Consider the following 19,231-nt stretch of genomic DNA (forward strand, 5'->3'; position numbering starts at 1 on the left):
GTATAGCATTCAAGAGATCTAGTGCAGCATGAGATAAGTCTTGTAGTGGGAGAATTGGATTATGAAGGATGTCAATGTTAGATTATCAGGGGAGCACAGGTATTATAGTAGACAGGTGAGGGAGGAGATGTAGGGCAGAGCCACACTGAGTAGAGGATGGGTAGGATAGTAGATATAGATCAGAGAGGAGTTGTAAGTGGTGCAACACCTTGGAGGAAATGTGTAGGGTGGTAAACAGAAATATGGGAGATTTTGGGTGGTGAAGCAGTGTGCAGAGGATGGGTAGGACGGTATACAGAGATGAGTGAGGAGATGTAGAGTGGTGCATCACTATGCAGCGCTTCGAGGGTGACTTTGATAAGTCTATATTGTATTCTGTCAAGTATAGGCAACCAGTGGAATGACTGGCACAGGGTAGAGGCATCAGTGCAATGGCTGTACAGAAATATGAGCACGGCAGCTGCATTCAGGATAAATTGTAGAGGGGAACGTTCAGTGAATAGAAGACCGATTAGTAGTGATTTGCAGTAGACATGAATGAATCAGAACAACATCTTGTTTTTGGTGTTTCCACAGTGAGAAAAAAGTGAATTTAAGGTGAAGGTGACATGAGTGTGTGAGTGTTTGTATATAGGGAGTGAATGAAAGATGTCTGTCAAACATAACCCCAGGTCAGCCGGCGTGCTGTTCAGGAATTATATTTCTGAACTAATTTGTCATTTTGAAAAATCTGGTTATAGACATACTCTCCGTCAATGCCATCTGTACCAACTAACCTCTGTTAACAGGAAGTAACAAGAGCTAAATTCATAAATATCCTTGCCACCCTATCACGTCTTATCATATGATAAAATGTTCTTGTTGCTGTAGCAGACCTACTGCCCTTTAGCGCTAAAAGCTATTTTGAGTCTTATGAATAGTTATTTCTGCTAGCGGCTGTTTTCGCTTTTGTTTACTGGTGCCGGTATTTCGCTTTACCATGGTGCCCAGCATGTTCTAGTTATGCTGAATGAGCGAGCAATAACAGCCAGAGATTAAGAGCACTGATCCCTGTAGTTGAGCAGAACATTTAGTCATGGGGTCACGGATAAGAATGTATGCAGCCCACAGTCAGGAGACCACAACGCTCAGCATCAATAACCTATATACTCTGGTTAACTGTCGAAGCTACAGTGCTGTATATATGTCATGGAGGGGGTCACTAACTTAGGACCACTGTACTAAAAATGGAGAGCTGCGCAGAATGATTTCACTCTGGTTGACCCATGTATTATTATTTTGATAAATACTCGTAGCACATTTCTCACTCACTGCCTTTATATAGCTGACTATATGGGGTCAGCGGTCTCCTTCTCTATATAACATCCATATGTCCTAATATCATAATGAGACAATGAAGCCATTAAAGCGGTCTTGTCAGATTGTTTATGCCTACAAAATCATGTAGAGTGATAACTAGGGATTAAACATATTTATATTCCTCAATGGCTAATGGATTGGCCTTGATGGACAATCTCGCAAAGGCATTGTTTGGCTCAAGCCAATATTTAGTAGCCTCCTTGTTGTGGGTTTTGGCCTCACAGACATACATGCAATGAGGACATTGCCACAGCAGGACAAGAATTGCGCATGTGACGAGAGTATATGATGTACATGATAGATTTCAGTATAGAACACATGAATGTGTTAGGGGTACTTCTCACATAGCGAGATCGCTGCTGAGTCACGGTTTTTGTGACGCAGCAGTGACCTCATTAGCGATCTCGTGTGTGACACTGAGCAGCGATCTGGCCCCTGCTGTGAGATCGCTGCTCGTTACACACATCTCTGGTTCATTTTTTGGACGTTGCTCTCCCGCTGTGAAGCACACATTGCTGTGTTTGACAGCGAGAGAGCAACGATCTGAATGTGCAGGGAACAGGGAGCCAGCTTCTGGCAACCTGCGGTAAGCTGTAACCAAGGTAAATATCGGGTAACCAAGTGAAGTGCTTTGCTTGGTTACCAGATAATTACCTTGATTACTAGCGTCCGCCGCTCTCAGGCTGTCAGTGCTGGCTCCCTGCTCCCTGCACACGTAGCCGGAGTATACATCAGGTAAATAAGCAAAGCGGTTTGCTTATTAACCCGATGTGTACTCTGGCTACGAGTGCAGGGAGTCAGCGCTAAGCGCTGTGCGCTGGTAACCAAGGTAAATATCGGGTAACCAAGCGCTTGGTTACCCGATATTTACCTTAGTTACCAAGCACAGCATCACTTCCACGCATCGCTGGGGGCTGGTCACTGGTGAGATCTGCCTGATTGACAGCTCACCAACGACCATATAGCGACGCACCAGCGATCCTGACCAGGTTAGATCGCTGGTGGGATCGCTGGAGCGTCGCTAAAGTGTGACAGTACCCTTACAATAATGTAGCCTCAATCAAGGCCAAGAAGAAAGCATTAAAAGGGAACCAGTCACCAGAATTGTCTCTTACAACCTGGTGCCACAACAAGTAGGCTCTTATATACACCATTCTAGAATACTGTATATAAGAGCCCAGGCCGCTCTGTATAGTGTAAAAATGACCTTTATTATTATACTCACGTAGGGGGCCGTCCGGTCTGATGGGCATTGCTGCTAGTGGGTTCAGTGCCTCTTCTTTGCTGTGACCACTGTCCTCCTTCTTCCTAGCCCCATGTGGATGACACATCCAACGTCATCCACATAGGCCGGGATTGCGGCCCTGTGCAGGAGCACTTTGATCTGGCCTGCTGAGGACAGATCAAAGTGCTGTAATGTGCAGGCTCAAGGAAAGGTCAAAGACTGTCCGCACATGTGTCCTACAATACTTTGATCTGAGCTTAGCAGGGCCTGAGTGTGATTGCAGCCGCACTACCAGTATACTGAGCCATGACTCGGAGAGAGTACTTATACGGTGATTATATTGTGGTTAAAACTTCATTTTCACTATGTAACCGCACTTCAACTCAGCCAGCTATACAAGCTTTGAACGCTATTTATCTGCAGACTAAAGGGGGCTTTACACGCTACAATATAGCTAATGCTGAGTCGTTGGGGTCACGGAATTTGTGACGCACATCCGGCCTTATTAGCGATGTTGTTGCGTGTGACACCGATGAGCGATTTTGCATCGTTGCAAAAATGTGCAAAGAAGGGAATTTTGTTTACTTACCGTAAATTCCTTTTCTTCTAGCTCCAGTTGGGAGACCCAGACAATTGGGTGTATAGCTATGCCTCCGGAGGCCACACAAAGTATTACACTAAAAGTGTAAAGCCCCTCCCCTTCAGCCTATACACCCCCCGTGCTGCCACGGGCTCCTCAGTTTTGGTGCAAAAGCAAGAAGGAGGAAAAAATTATAAACTGGTTTAAAGTAAATTCAATCCGAAGGAATATCGGAGAACTGAAACCATTCAACGTGAACAACATGTGTACACAAAAACAGGGGCGGGTGCTGGGTCTCCCAATTGGAGCTAGAAGAAAAGGAATTTACGGTAAGTAAACAAAATTCCCTTCTTCTTTGGCGCTCCATTGGGAGACCCAGACAATTGGGACGTCCAAAAGCAGTCCCTGGGTGGGTAAATAATACCTCATAATAGAGCCGTAACGGCTCCGTCTTACAGGTGGGCAACCGCCGCCTGAAGGACTTGCCTACCTAGGCTGGCATCTGCCGAAGCATAGGTATGCACCTGATAGTGTTTCGTGAAAGTGTGCAGGCTCGACCAGGTAGCTGCCTGACACACCTGCTGAGCCGTAGCCTGGTGTCGCAAGGCCCAGGACGCTCCCACGGCCCTGGTAGAATGGGCCTTCAGCCCTGAGGGAACCGGAAGCCCCGAGGAACGATAAGCTTCGAGAATTGGTTCCTTGATCCACCGAGCCAGGGTTGATTTGGAAGCTTGTGTCCCTTTACGCTGGCCAGCGACAAGGACAAAGAGTGCATCCGAGCGGCGCAGGGGCGCCGTACGAGAAATGTAGACTCTGAGTGCTCTCACCAGATCTTACAAGTGCAAATCCTTTTCACACTGGTGAACTGGATGAGGGCAAAAAGAAGGTAAGGAGATATCCTGATTGAGATGAAAGGGGGATACCACCTTAGGGAGGAATTCCGGAACCGGACGCAGAACCACCTTGTCCTGGTGAAACACCAGGAAAGGAGCTTTGCATGACAACGCTGCTAGCTCAGACACTCTCCGAAGTGAAGTGACTGCTACTAGAAAAACCACTTTCTGCGAAAGGCGTGCGAGCGAAATATCCCTCACTGGCTCGAACGGTGGTTTCTGAAGAACCATCAGCACCCTGTTCAGATCCCAGGGTTCTAACGGACGCTTGTAAGGAGGGACGATGTGACATACCCCTTGCAGGAACGTGCGTACCTGTGGGAGTCTGGCTAGGCGCTTCTGAAAAAACACAGAGAGCGCAGAGACTTGTCCCTTAAGAGAGCCTAGCGACAAACCCTTTTCCAATCCGGATTGAAGAAAGGACAGAAAAGTGGGCAAGGCAAATGGCCAGGGAGAGAAACCCTGAGCAGAGCACCACGACAGGAATATTTTCCACGTCCTGTGGTAGATCTTGGCGGACGTTGGTTTCCTAGCCTGTCTCATGGTGGCAATGACCTCTTGAGATAATCCTGAAGACGCTAAGATCCAGGACTCAATGGCCACACAGTCAGGTTGAGGGCCGCAGAATTCAGATGGAAAAACGGCCCTTGAGACAGCAAGTCTGGTCGGTCTGGCAGTGCCCACGGTTGGCCGACCGTGAGATGCCACAGATCCGGGTACCACGACCTCCTCGGCCAGTCTGGAGCGACGAGGATGGCGCGGCGGCAGTCGGCCCTGATCTTGCGTAACACTCTGGGCAACAGTGCCAGAGGAGGAAACACATAAGGAAGCTGAAACTGCGACCAATCCTGAACTAAGGCGTCTGCCGCCAGAGCTCTGTGATCTTGAGATCGAGCCATGAATGTTTGGACCTTGTTGTTGTGCCGTGATGCCATTAGGTCGACGTCCGGCATCCCCCAGCGGCAACAGATCCCCTGAAACACGTCCGGGTGAAGGGACCATTCCCCTGCGTCCATGCCCTGGCGACTGAGAAAGTCTGCTTCCCAGTTTTCTACGCCCGGGATGTGAACTGCGGAGATGGTGGAGGCCGTGGCTTCCACCCACATCAAAATCCGCCGGACTTCTTGGAAGGCTTGCCGACTGCGTGTTCCACCTTGGTGGTTGATGTAAGCCACCGCTGTGGAGTTGTCCGACTGAATTCGGATCTGCTTGCCTTCCAGCCACTGCTGGAACGCTTTTAGGGCAAGATACACTGCCCTGATCTCTAGAACATTGATCTGAAGTGAGGACTCTTGCTGAGTCCACGTACCCTGAGCCCTGTGGTGGAGAAAGACTGCTCCCCACCCTGACAGACTCGCGTCCGTCGTGACCACCGCCCAGGATGGGGGTAGGAAGGATTTCCCTTTCGATAATGAGGTGGGAAGAAGCCACCACCGAAGGGAAGCTTTGGTTGCCTGAGAGAGGGAGACGTTCCTGTCTAGGGACGTCGGCATCCTGTCCCATTTGCGTAGGATGTCCCATTGAAGAGGACGCAGGTGAAACTGCGCGAAAGGAACTGCCTCCATTGCTGCCACCATCTTCCCCAGGAAGTGCATGAGGCGCCTCAAGGGGTGTGACCGACCTTGAAGGAGAGATTGCACCCCTGTCTGTAGTGAACGCTGTTTGTCCAGCAGAAGCTTCACTATCGCTGGAAGAGTATGGAACTCCATGCCAAGATATGTCAGCGATTGGACCGGTGTCAGATTTGACTTTGGAAAATTGATGATCCACCCGAAACTCTGGAGAGTCTCCAGAGTAACGTTGAGGCTGTGTTGGCATGCCTCTTGAGAGGGTGCCTTGACCAGCAGATCGTCTAAGTAAGGTATCACCGAGTGACCCTGAGAGTGGAGGACCGCAACTACTGTAGCCATGACCTTGGTGAAAACCCTTGGGGCTGTCGCCAGGCCGAACGGCAGTGCCGCGAACTGAAGGTGTTCGTCTCCTATGGCGAAGCGCAGGAAGCGCTGATGCTCTGGAGCAACCGGTACGTGGAGATAAGCATCTTTGATATCGATCGATGCTAGGAAATCTCCTTGGGACATTGAGGCGATGACGGAGCGGAGGGATTCCATCCGGAACCGCCTGGTCATTACGTGTTTGTTGAGCAGTTCTAGATCCAAAACAGGACGGAAAGACCCGTCCTTCTTTGGAACCACAAACAGGTTGGAGTAGAAACCGTGACCCTGTTGCTGAAGAGGAACCGGGACCACCACTCCTTCTGCCTTCAGAATGCCCACCGCCTGCAGAAGAGCCTCGGCTCGCTCGGGAGGCGGAGATGTTCTGAAGAATCGAGTCGGAGGACGAGAGCTGAACTCTATCCTGTAACCGTGAGACAAAATGTCTCTTACCCAACGGTCTTTTACTCGTGGCAGCCAGGTGTCGCAAAAGCGGGAGAGCCTGCCACCGACCGAGGATGCGGTGTGAGGAGGCCGTAAGTCATGAGGAAGCCGCCTTAGTAGCGGCACCTCCGGCGGTCCTTTTAGGGCGTGATTTGGACCGCCATGCGTCGGAGTTCCTCTGATCCTTCTGAGGCCTTTTGGACGAGGAGAATTGGGACCTGCCCGCCCCCCGAAAGGACCGAAACCTCGACTGTCCCCTCCTCTGTTGGGGTGTTTTTGGTTTGGCCTGGGGTAAGGATGTTTCCTTTCCCTTGGATTGTTTGATGATTTCATCCAATCTCTCACCAAACAAGCGGTCGCCAGAAAATGGCAAACCAGTTAAGCACTTTTTGGAAGCCGAATCTGCCTTCCATTCCCGTAGCCACAAGGCCCTGCGTATTGCCACCGAATTGTCGGCTGCAACCGCCGTACGGCTCGCAGAGTCCAGGACAGCATTAATAGCGTAGGACGCAAATGCCGACGTTTGAGAGGTTATGGACGCCACCTGCGGCGCAGACGTACGTGTGAGTGCGTCAATTTGCGCCTGACCAGCTGAGATAGCTTGGAGTGCCCATACGGCTGCGAATGCTGGAGCAAAAGACGCGCCGATAGCTTCATAGATGGATTTCAACCAGAGCTCCATCTGTCTGTCAGTGGCATCCTTGAGTGAAGCTCCATCTTCCACTGCAACTATGGATCTAGCCGCCAGTCTGGAGATTGGAGGATCCACCTTGGGACACTGAGTCCAGCCCTTGACCACGTCAGGGGGGAAGGGGTAACGTGTATCCTTAAGGCGCTTGGAAAAACGCTTATCTGGACAAGCTCGGTGTTTCTGGACTGCCTCTCTGAAGTCAGAGTGGTCCAGAAACATACTCGTTGTACGCTTAGGAAACCTGAAACGGAATTTCTCCTGCTGAGAAGCTGACTCCTCTACTGGAGGAGCTGAGGGAGAAATATCCAACATTTGATTGATGGACGCAATAAGATCATTCACTATGGCGTCCCCATCAGGAGTATCCAGGTTGAGAGCGGCTTCAGGATCAGAATCCTGATCAGCTACCTCCGCTTCATCATACAGAGAGTCCTCTCGCTGAGACCCTGAACAATGTGATGATGTCGAGGGGATTTCATAGCGAGCTCGCTTAGTCGGTCTGGGACTGCGTTCCATGTCAGAGACCTCACCCTGGGATCTATGAGACACCCCGGGAGAACATTGTTGTTCTAACTGAGGGGGACCAGGGGGCAATGATTCCACAGTGCCCATGGCTTGAGATGCCGGCCTGGACTGCAAGGCTTCTAATATCTTAGCCATAGTCTCAGAAAGTCTGTCAGTAAAAACTGCAAACTCCGTCCCTGTCACTTGGACAGTGTTAACAGGTGGTTCTCCCTGGGCCACCCTTAGCAGAGGCTCCGGCTGAGTAAGTGCCACAGGGGCCGAGCATTGCACACAATGAGGGTCCGTGGAACCTGCCGGCAGTATAGCCGTACATGCTGCACAGGCAGCATAGTAAGTCTGTGCTTTGGCACCCTTGCTATTTGTGGACGACATGCTGTTGTCTCCTCTGAGCAATACAGGAGGGTATATAGCCAAAAACAACCGTGCACCATACAGTGTAAAGTATAGCCTATAATCATATAAGCACACTTCTGCACCAGTGGGGCCAGCACCTAGGTGCTGCTTACCGCCCGCGCAATGCGGTTGTGTGGTCACCAGAATTCCTGCCTGGGTCCCCCAGAGCTTGTCTCCCCTCTGCAGCGTCAGGGGAGCTGACAGGAATGGCTGCCGGCGTCCTGAGGAGAGCAGGGAGCCGTGGGCGTGACCCAGAAAGTGCGGGAACTGGTGCCCCACTGTGCACAGTGAGGGGGGTGGAGTATGCAAAGCATGCTCCAGCCCTCAGTGCTGCCGTCCTGTACAGCGTCCCGCCCTTCACCTGACTGGCAGGGCTGGGGGCGGGAAGAAAAAGAGACTAGGCCGCAAAAGCCGGGGACTCGAGTTATAAGCGCGGCCGCCGTATAAGCGCGGTCGGCGCGGAAGTCCCCGGCGCACTAACAGTCCCAGCCGCGCCGCAGTGAAAACAATGGCAGCGGCGGCCAGCGCGGCAGTCCCCATACACTAACACACTCAGCGACGCTGCAGTGTGTAATGGCACAAACGCAGTCAGCGCCGCGGTCCCCGGTGCACTAGCACACCCAGCAAAGCTGGAGTGTTGCTGTGCGCGGTCCCCACGGGGACACAGAGTACCTCAAAGTAGCAGGGCCATGTCCCTGAACGATACTCGGCTCCTATCCAGCAGAGTCCACAGGAGCTGTGGATGGAGCACGGTCTCATGTGCCTGGAGACCGATAGGATCCCACTTCACCCAGAGCCCTAAGGGGGATGGGGAAGGAAAACAGCATGTGGCTCCTGCCTGTGTACCCGCAATGGATACCTCAACCTTAACAACACCGCCGACAAAAGTGGGGTGAGAAGGGAGCATGCTGGGGGCCCTGTTATGGGCCCTCTTTTCTTCCATCCGACATAGTCAGCAGCTGCTGCTGACTAAGCTGTGGAGCTATGCGTGGATGTCTGCCTCCTTCGCACAAAGCATAAAAACTGAGGAGCCCGTGGCAGCACGGGGGGTGTATAGGCTGAAGGGGAGGGGCTTTACACTTTTAGTGTAATACTTTGTGTGGCCTCCGGAGGCATAGCTATACACCCAATTGTCTGGGTCTCCCAATGGAGCGCCAAAGAAATCGCTCATCGGTGACATGGGGGTCCATTCTCAAAAATCGTTACTGCAGCAGTAACGAGGTTGTTCCTCGTTCCTGCGGCAGCACACATCGCTCCGTGTGACACCGCAGGAACGAGGAACCTCTCCTTACCTGCCTCCCGGCCACTATGCGGAAGGAAGGAGGTGGGCGGGATGTTACGTACCGCTCATCTCCGCCCCTCTGCTTCTATTGGGCGGCCGCTCAGTGACGTCACTGTGATGCCGCACGGACCGCCCCCTTAGAAAGGAGGCGGTTCGCCGGTCACAGCGACGTCGCCGGGCAGGTAAGTATGTGTGACGGTTCTGGGCGATGTTGTGCGGCACGGGCAGCGATTTGCCCGTGTCGCACAACAGATGGGGGCGGGTACCCACGCTAGCTATATCGGGACCGATATCGCAGTGTGTAAAGAGGCCTTAACTCTATTTCTGGTATTTTTGGTGATGGTTTGGTTCCCTATAAAGAATCAGAGAACATTGTCGCTTCCTAAATCCAGAATACTTGTTCCAGAGACAATAAACTTTTTATTTAGTGGTAATTTGTATGTTTTTTACCAGTGTAAAATTAGGTGATAAATATAAATTGATAAATTACATTAGATGACAAAAAAAATAAATATATAGAATACTCAGCGCAGAAGCAGGAATAAAATAAGAGCGACAGTCTTCTCTAAAATATAGTAACAAATCACTATTAATATCAAAGTAGGACACCCTTCCTCTCACCGTACAGCCAACTTACACTACTTACTTCTGAATTTCCGCAGGAAGACTCTCGATGAGGTTGTTGTTCAGATTTAGAGATTTAAGATTTTGTAATCCATCTTGTTCATAATTAAAAAAAAAATAAATAAAAAAAATAATTTTATAGTCACGAGTTGATATTTCTGGAATGTACTAATTTAATGATCACCAGATTTTAAAGTTTATCACAAATGTGAGTACACACCCTCAAATTTTTGTAAATATTTATTTTATCGTTTCATGGGACAACACTAAAGATCTGACACTTTTATACAATAAAAAACAAAAAGTGAGCTGGAGTATAAGGCTATGTGCCCACGGGACTCTGTATCTGCGGATTTTTCTGCATCAAAATCCGCAGCTTTCCACCGGAATCTGCACCTTTTCATAGGTGCGGATTTGACGCGGATTTTGCGATTTTTTTTTTTTTTTTAATTCAATTGAATAGGCAAAATCCGCACGAAAATCCGCACCAATAATTGACATGCTGCAGATTTTTCCGCACGAAAATCCGCACGACTTCCGCTGCGGAAAAATCCGCAGTGTGGGCACAGCATTTCCAAAATGCCATAGAAATGGCTGGGGAGTAGCTGTTCTGCAGATTTCTGGAAAATCTGCGGCTTTTCCGCGAGAAATCTGCGGCAAAATCCACGCATTTTCCGCAGCGTGGGCACATAGCCTAAGATGGTATACATGCAGCTTGTAAGCTCATGTTCACACTGGCTAGAAGACAAAGATAAACCAAAGACAAAAATAATATGGACGTATACTCTGCTATAACTGAATAAAAGCATAGTGCATATAAACATAGGGTACTTCGTAAACATTGTTTTTTTGATCAAAAAAAGCATAAAGCCATCCCACCGCGACAAGGTGTACCCAGTAACTCTCAGCCCTTAGTCACATTGAGGCCTATTTTAGACCCATGGTAAGGTTTTAACATCAGAGAGTGTAGGTACTGTCTCGACTGGGTACACCTTGGCGTTGGTGGGATAGCTTTATCCTTTTTTTGATCAAAAAATAGTGTTTACGAAATACCCTATGTTTATATGCACTACGCTTTTATTCAGTTACAGCAGGGTATACGTCCATATTATTTTTGTCTTTGGTTTTACTTTTATACAATGTACAGTAGTGAGTGAACTGATAGTATAACAGTGTAAATTTGGTGTCCGCTAAATAATTTAACACATAGCCATTAATGTCAAAACCACTGGCAACTGGCAACAAAAGTGAGTACACCCCTAAGTGATAATGGCTAAATTGTGCCCAACTAGCCATTTGCCCTCCCCGGTGTCATGTGACTCATTAGTGTTACAGCGCCTTTGGTATAAATGGGGAGCAGGTGCGTTGCATCTGGTGTTATCGCTCACACACTCTCTCATACTGGTCTCTGGAAGTTCAACATGGCTCCTCATCACAAAAAATAGACATATGAGTGCTGCCAGCATTGCTGCACAAGTTACAGGGGTAGGGGGTCAGCCTATCAGTGCTCAGACCATATCGGTTTACAGCCGGCAAGTAGTGGGTTAAAATAATAAAATTAGCGGTTACTCAGCTCCCGCTGTCCCTCACTGCTCGAATCTCTGTTTACTGGCTACAATGATGATCTCATGACTACCGTGAATATCACTGCTGCAGACAATCATTCAGTTTATGGTAGTTCCTATATAATTATAGTACTTTGCACCAATATATATACTGGAGGCTGGAGCTAATGGAAATATCCTTCACCTCACACCTCTATAACACAAACAAAGGAATCTTAAATGGCAAGATTTTGTTTTCCACTATCCTATTGCCCAAAGATATGGTATTTGTCATAGATAATCTCTTACATCAATATACAACCAGTAATTTTCTTTCACAAGTTATTAGTTCATCCGGTTTATCTAGTTTAACCCCTTTGGCTACTTTACAGAGAACTGAATCACGCAATTATATAACGTTCTTAATACAAAGTGTCTCGTCTCCTGGCAGAAGGCTTAAGGTACCGTCACACTAAGCGACGCTCTAGCGATCCCACCAGCAACCTGACCTGGCAGGGATCGCTGGAGCGTCGCTACACGGGTTGCTGGTGAGCTGTCAAACAGGCAGATCTCACCAGCAACCAGTGACCAGCCAGCAGCGACGCGTGGAAGCGATGCTGCGCTTGGTAACTAAGATAAATATCAGGTACCCAACCCGATATTTACCTTGGTTACCAGCGCACACTGCTTAGCGATGGCTCCCTGCGCTCCTAGCCAGAGTACACATCGGGTTAATTACCCGATGTGTACTCTGCTACGTGTGCAGGGAGCCGGCACTGACAGCGTGAGAGCGGTGGACGCTGGCAACGAAGGTAAATATTGGGTAACCAAGGAGAGGGCTTCTTGGTTACCCGATATTTACATTGGTTACCAGTGTCCGCAGAAGCCGGCTCCTGCTGCCTGCACATTCAGTTGTTGCTCTGTCGCTGTCACACACAGCGATCTGTGCTTCACAGCGGGAGAGCTAAAAAATGGTCTAGGACATTCAGCAACAACCGGCGACCTCACAGCAGGGGCCAGGTTGTTGCTGGATGTCACACATAGCAACATCGCTAGCAACATCGCTGCTACATCACAAAAGTTGTTCCTTAGCAGCGATGTTGCTAGCGATGTTGCTTAGTGTGACGTGGCCTTTTGTGTAGAAGTAAGAGATAGAATCACATTACCTCATTTACCTTTCAAGAGCTACTAGTATGCCTTTTACGCTTCACAGTTAGTGTACTAAAGCCCCATCCAGTAGTCATGAAGGATCAGGGCCAGGAACGCTCAGCCAGTGAACAGGAACAGGAGGCGGAAGGCATCATCTCTGTGTTATTATACCTAAGGGTCCTCAAAACTGTGATACTACGTCATAATCACCCATCTCAAATTTCTAGGGATCTCTTTTTCAAATATAAAGCTACTAATCAATGAGTATATAGCAAGTGTGTGTGTGTATATATATATATATGTATATATATATATATATATATATATATATATATATATATATATATATATATATATATATATATATATATATATATATATATATATATATATATATATATATATATGTGTGTGTGTGTATATATATATATATATATATATTCTGGTAATGTTATCGTGATTTAAGGTTGGTTTTGGTGATGTATTCGTGTAGATGTAGCAATATTTAATTTATTAGATTTGATAGTAGATGATTATAGCGTCAGTGTGTCAGGCTAAATAAATATCTGTCTTAATTAGGCCATACGTCTGCCAAACAAGTATTTGACTTAAGCCCCCATACGCTAGAGACAGCTGTCCCACCATTCGGCTGGCAGTTATCCTGCCTGACTCTCCAATACACTATAGACAGGTGTCCCATCATTCGGCTGGCTGCTATCCCCCTGACTCTCTCATACACAGGAGCGCTCACTTTGTTGACTGCTCTTGTGTTCTCTATGAGACAGACACTACTAGACATCTCTGGCGGTGGCTCACCTCTTAGAGAAAAAAGGATTCACAGTCCAAAATTGGACCTGCTGGGTCCTCACTCCTCTGACAATCAGATTGTCGGCCGACCCTGTCTATCTCTGGGTTCTGCCAACTGTAGTCTGTGTACGGGCACTGGGCATGAGAACGGTTAGGCTATGTGCACACCACGGCTTTTACACATCTGTGAATCTATTAAAGGAGTTGTCCAACATTAGCTTAACAAAAATTTTTGAGTTTATCTGTGCTGTATTGTCATATAAATCACACCTACATTGTTATTTTTTGTTTTCTAACTTTTGTTTCTCTTGAATTATCCCTTTATTCTCTGCAGCTTCTTGTTTACATTCAGCTCCAGCAAACATGACCACTTCCTGTGCTGAACCTCAGTCAGAGCTGTCACCGCCCGGCCTCAGTGTCCAGCCCCTCCCCAGTGTCCAGCCGCACCCTCTGCCCGCCCCCTGCACACACAGTCCCTGTCAGTATTCTTCCCCAGCACCTGACCTGGTATCACTACAGCATTGCAAATAACAGCCCCACATCGGGCTCTGCACCGTACACGCACACATATGGCTCTGCACCGCACACGCACACATGGTTCTGCACCGCACACATATGGCTCTGCACCGCACACGCACACACATGGCTCTGCACCGTACACACACACACATGGCTCTGCACCGTACACGCACACATATGGCTCTGTACCGCACACGCACACATATGGCTCTGTACCGCACACGCACACACATGGCTCTGCACCATACACGCACACACATGGCTCTGCACACGCACACATATGGCTCTGCACCGCACACGCACACATATGGCTCTGCACCGTACACGCACACACATGGCTCTGCACCGTACACGCACACACATGGCTCTGCACCGTACACGCACACACATGGCTCTGCACCGTACACGCACACACATGGCTCTGCACACGCACACATATGGCTCTGTACCGCACACGCACACATATGGCTCTGCACACGCACACACATGGCTCTGCACCGTGCACGCACACACATGGCTCTGCACCGTACACGCACACATATGGCTCTGCACCGCACACGCACACATATGGCTCTGCACCGTACACGCACACACATGGCTCTGCACCGTACACGCACACACATGGCTCTGCACAGTACACGCACACACATGGCTCTGCACCGTACACGCACACATGGCTCTGCACACGCACACGCACACATATGGCACTGCACACGCACACACATGGCTCTGCACACGCACACATATGGCTCTGCACCGCACACGCACACATATGGCTCTGCACCATACACGCACACACATGGCTCTGCACCGCACATGCACACATATGGCTCTGCACCGTACACGCACACACATGGCTCTGCACCGTACACGCACACACATGGCTCTGCACCGTACACGCACACACATGGCTCTGCACCGTACACGCACACACATGGCTCTGCACCGTACACGCACACACATGGCTCTGCACACGCACACATATGGCTCTGTACCGCACACGCACACATATGGCTCTGCACACGCACACACATGGCTCTGCACCGTACACGCACACACATGGCTCTGCACACGCACACATATGGCTCTGCAACCCCCCCCATCCCCATCCCCATAGGGAACACATGTGGAGTACATACTCACCTGTCCTCGGTCCCCGCCGCTCCTGCACGTTCGTGCGCTGTCTGTGTTCTCTTCAGCACAGTAGTGACGTCACCGCTGTGCTGCAGAGAGCACAGACAGCGGGAGGGACAGTGATGAGAAGCTGCGCTGCGCTGCTTCTCATCAGCACTTTCAAATGTACCGGCATCGGTGATCTGTGATGCCGGTACATTTGAATGTGCGATCCTGGGCAGGGGGCCCGGTACTGGCGCTGACACCACGGCAGCTGCCGCCAGGCCCCGCCCCCAGGTCACGGACCCCACAGCAGTGCCGGGGGAGGTTACTGGAGGTGCGGGGGAATGTGTGGGAGGGTGCAGGGAAGGGGGCGGTGACTCCTCGCACTGTAGACACCCAGCAGGGAGGTGACATGCTGTTCCACATTTGCATGTCAACATGGCCCTGCCCATGTAGACGTGCAATGACCGGAAGCAGCAAAATCGCGGCAGGAGCGGTCACATGACCGCTCTGAGCCGGGGGAGAGGGGCTGACAGCAGGGCAGGTAAGTGGTCTCTATCTACTTACCTGCCCCAATGTAGCCCAATAGGGAAATAAAAAAAAAAATGTCAAAGAAGCCGGATAACCCCTTTAAGTTTTTCAGGCGGAGGACAGGTTAGGAAACACTGGCATCTTTTTTAACTTGAGATTGTATTAAGTGCTAGTCAGCAACTTCTTGGTGGCAACAGCATGAAAAGTTACCCGTTTTAACCATTTAGTGTCTTTGAAAACCTGAAGCTGTTAAAATAAGCTAAATAAAACTGAACGTGTGCACAGCAAGTGCTGATCTTCATTCTTATAGTGTTTAGCACTTTTTCAAGTGTGGTACAGAGTAGATCGGCCTTAAATAGATGTTATGTGCACAAAATCATAGCTTTACGTTGTCAGTAAGGGGCGCGACCACTTAAAGTGCCTAGGGCAGCACAAAGGCCAAATACAGCCCTGACATTATATATATATATATATATATATATATATACAGTCATATGAAAAAGTTTGGGCACCCCTATTAATGTTAACCTTTTTTCTTTATAACAATTTGAGTTTTTGCAACAGCTATTTCAGTTTCAGATATCTAATAACTGATGGTAATATTCTGGTAATGGTTCTGGTAATGTTCTGCTGATGGTAATATTCAGTAATATTTCTGGATTGAAATGAGGTTTATTGTACTAACAGAAAATGTGCAATCCACATTTAAACAAAATTTGACGGTCAAATATACCTCCAGAGTAACCATGGGCCTCTAATTAGTGCTCTCCTTGCTTGGGATGTCAGTTTAGGTGGATGGACAGGACTTGGTAGATTTCTAGTTGTGCCATACTCCTACCATTAAAGGAGTTATCCCATACCTCCCAACTTTTAAAGAAGGAAAAGAGGGACAAAGTTTGCGGCGCGCGCATATCCACTCCCCATCCACACCCAATCAGCATGGACACGCAGGCAGCCGGCGGGCCTCCAGCATGGACACGCAGGCAGCCGGCGGGCCTCCAGCATGGACACGCAGGCAGCCGGCGGGCCTCCAGCATGGACACGCAGGGAGCCGGCGGGCCTCCAGCATGGACACGCAGGAACCGGCGGGCCTCCAGCATGAACACGCAGGCAGCCGGCGGGCCTCCAGCATGGACACGCAGGGAGCCGGCGGGCCTACAGCATGGACACGCAGGGAGCCGGCGGGCCTCCAGCATGGACACGCAGGCAGCCGGCGGGCCTCCAGCATGGACACGCAGGCAGCCGGCGGGCCTCCAGCATGGACACGCAGGCAGCCGGCGGGCCTCCAGCATGGACACGCAGGCAGCCGGCGGGCCTCCAGCATGGACACGCAGGCAGCCGGCGGGCCTCCAGCATGGACACGCAGGCAGCCGGCGGGCCTCCAGCATGGACACGCAGGGAGCCGGCGGGCCTCCAGCATGTACACGCAGGCAGCCGGCGGGCCTCCAGCATGTACACGCCGGGAGCCGGCCGGCCCGCCCGTGGCAACGGGACAAACAACGTAAAGCGTGAAAGTCCCGCTGTATCCGGGACGGTTGGGAGGTATGCATATGAGCTTCAAGGGAAATAAAAAGGGATTGTAGGTCAACGTCTCTGGGTGCAATAGTGTGCAGCACTACTTGAAATGCTCTGCCTATTGGTAGGGGAGAGAGGGTGCGATGCTCTGTTTATGGGGAGGGGGTGAGAGAGTGCGATGCTCTGCCTGGGGGAATGGGGGGGGAGAGGGTATGCTATGCTCTGCCTGGGGAATGGGGGGAGGAGAGGGTGCTATGCTCTGCCTGGGGGAATGGAGGGGAGAGAGAGGGTGTGATGCTCTGCCTGGGGGAAGGGGGGATGAGAGAGGGTGCGATGCTCTGCCTGGGAGAATGGGGGGGATGAGAGAGGGTGCGATGCTCTGCCTGGGGGAATTGGGGGGGGGGGGAGAGGGTGCGATGCTCTGCCTGGGGGAATGGAGGGGGGGAGAGAGGGTGCGACGCTCTGCCTGGGGGAAGGGGGAGAGAGAGTATGCTATGCTCTGCCTGGGGAATGGGGGGGGAGAGGGTGCTATGCTCTGCCTGGGGGAAGGGGGGGGGGGGAGAGAGAGGGTGCGATGCTCTGCCTGGGGGAATGGGGGGGTGAGAGAGAGGGTGCGATGCTCTGCCTGGGGGAATGGGGGGGGATGAGAGAGGGTGCGATGCTCTGCCTGGGGGAATGGGGAGGGGGAGAGAGAGGGTGCGATGCTCTGCCTGGGGGAATGGGGAGGGGGAGAGAGAGGGTGCGATGCTCGGCCTGGGGGAATGGGGAGTGGGAGAGAGAGGGTGCGATGCTCTGCCTGGGGGAATGGGGAGGGGGAGAGAGAGGGTGCGATGCTCTGCCTGGGGGAATGGGGGGGAGAGAGGGTGCGATGCTCTGCCTGGGGGAATGGGGGGGAGAGGGTGCGATGCTCTGCCTGGGGGAATGGGGGGGGGAGAGAGGGTGCGATGCTCTGCCTGGGGGAAGCGGGGGGGAGAGAGGGTGCGATGCTCTGCCTGGGGGAAGGGGGGGGAGAGAGATGGTGCGATGCTCTGCCTGGGGGAAGGGGGGGAGAGAGAGGGTGCGATGCTCTGCCTGGGGGAAGGGGGGGGGGAGAGATGGTGCAATGCTCTGCCTGGGGGAAGGGGGGGGGGAGAGAGGGTGCGATGCTCTGCCTGGGGGAAGGGGGGGAGAGAGAGGGTGCGATGCTCTGCCTGGGGGAAGGGGGGGAGAGAGAGGGTGCGATGCTCTGCCTGGGGGAAGGGGGGGGAGAGAGAGGGTGCGATGCTCTGCCTGGGGGAAGGGGGGAGAGAGAGAGGGTGCGATGCTCTGCCTGGGGGAACAGGAGGCCGTCCGCCGGTACAGAGAGGCGGCCGGCCGCACGCACAGAGAAGCGGCCGGCCGCCCGCACAATGAGGCGGCGGGCCGCCCTCACAGACAGGCGGCCGGCCGCCCGCACAGACAGGCGGCCGGCCGACCGCACAGACAGGCGGCCGGCCGACTGCACAGACAGGCGGCCGGCCGACCGCACAGACAGGCGCCCAGCCGACCGCACAGAGAGGCTCCGGCCGGGGGTGAGGGGGGAGGGAGGGAAATCAGCGCTGGGGAGATTTTACTGTACCAGCAGCAGCACAGGCAGCGCTCCTCTCTGTTATGCCACGTCTACTGGGATGGTAGGAGGGAAAAGCAGGGAGGTGGAGAGAGAGTGGGTGGGCGGAGCCCGGGAGCCGGCCGTCCTGCCCGTGGCAACGGGACAAACAACGTAAAGCGTGAAAGTCCCGCTGTATCCGGGACGGTTGGGAGGTATGGTTATCCGACATACACTCCAAAAAAAATTGTAAGCTAATCTGTGCTGTATTGTCATATAAATCACCCCTACATTGTTATTTTTAGTTTTCTAACTTTTGTTCCTCTTGAATTCACCCTTTATTCTCTGCAGCACCTTGTTTACTTTCAGCTCCAACAAACATGACAATTTCCTGTATTCTTGGTTGCCAAACCTCAGTCAGAGCTGGCACCACCCAGCCTCAGTGTCCAGAAACGACCCCTGCCCAGCCTCAGTGTCCAGAAACGCCCCCTGCCCGGCCTCAGTGTCCAGAAACGCCCCCTGCCCGGCCTCAGTGT

At 51.3% G+C, this 19,231-nt stretch overlaps 1 protein-coding gene across 1 annotated transcript in view; it reads right to left on the reverse strand.

Annotated features, from left to right (window-relative positions):
* LRRC69 (leucine rich repeat containing 69) overlaps window positions 1–19,231 on the reverse strand; it is a 76,305-nt gene that overhangs the window by 32,174 nt on the left and 24,900 nt on the right. Inside the window, exon 3 of the mRNA XM_075316261.1 lies at window positions 9,973–10,045. Within this exon, the coding sequence (XP_075172376.1) occupies window positions 9,973–10,045 (73 nt within the window). The remainder of the gene's footprint in view (window positions 1–9,972; window positions 10,046–19,231) is intronic.

Source organism: Anomaloglossus baeobatrachus, chromosome 6 (genome assembly GCF_048569485.1).
Source record: "Anomaloglossus baeobatrachus isolate aAnoBae1 chromosome 6, aAnoBae1.hap1, whole genome shotgun sequence".
Taxonomy (NCBI): Eukaryota; Metazoa; Chordata; class Amphibia; order Anura; family Aromobatidae; genus Anomaloglossus; species Anomaloglossus baeobatrachus.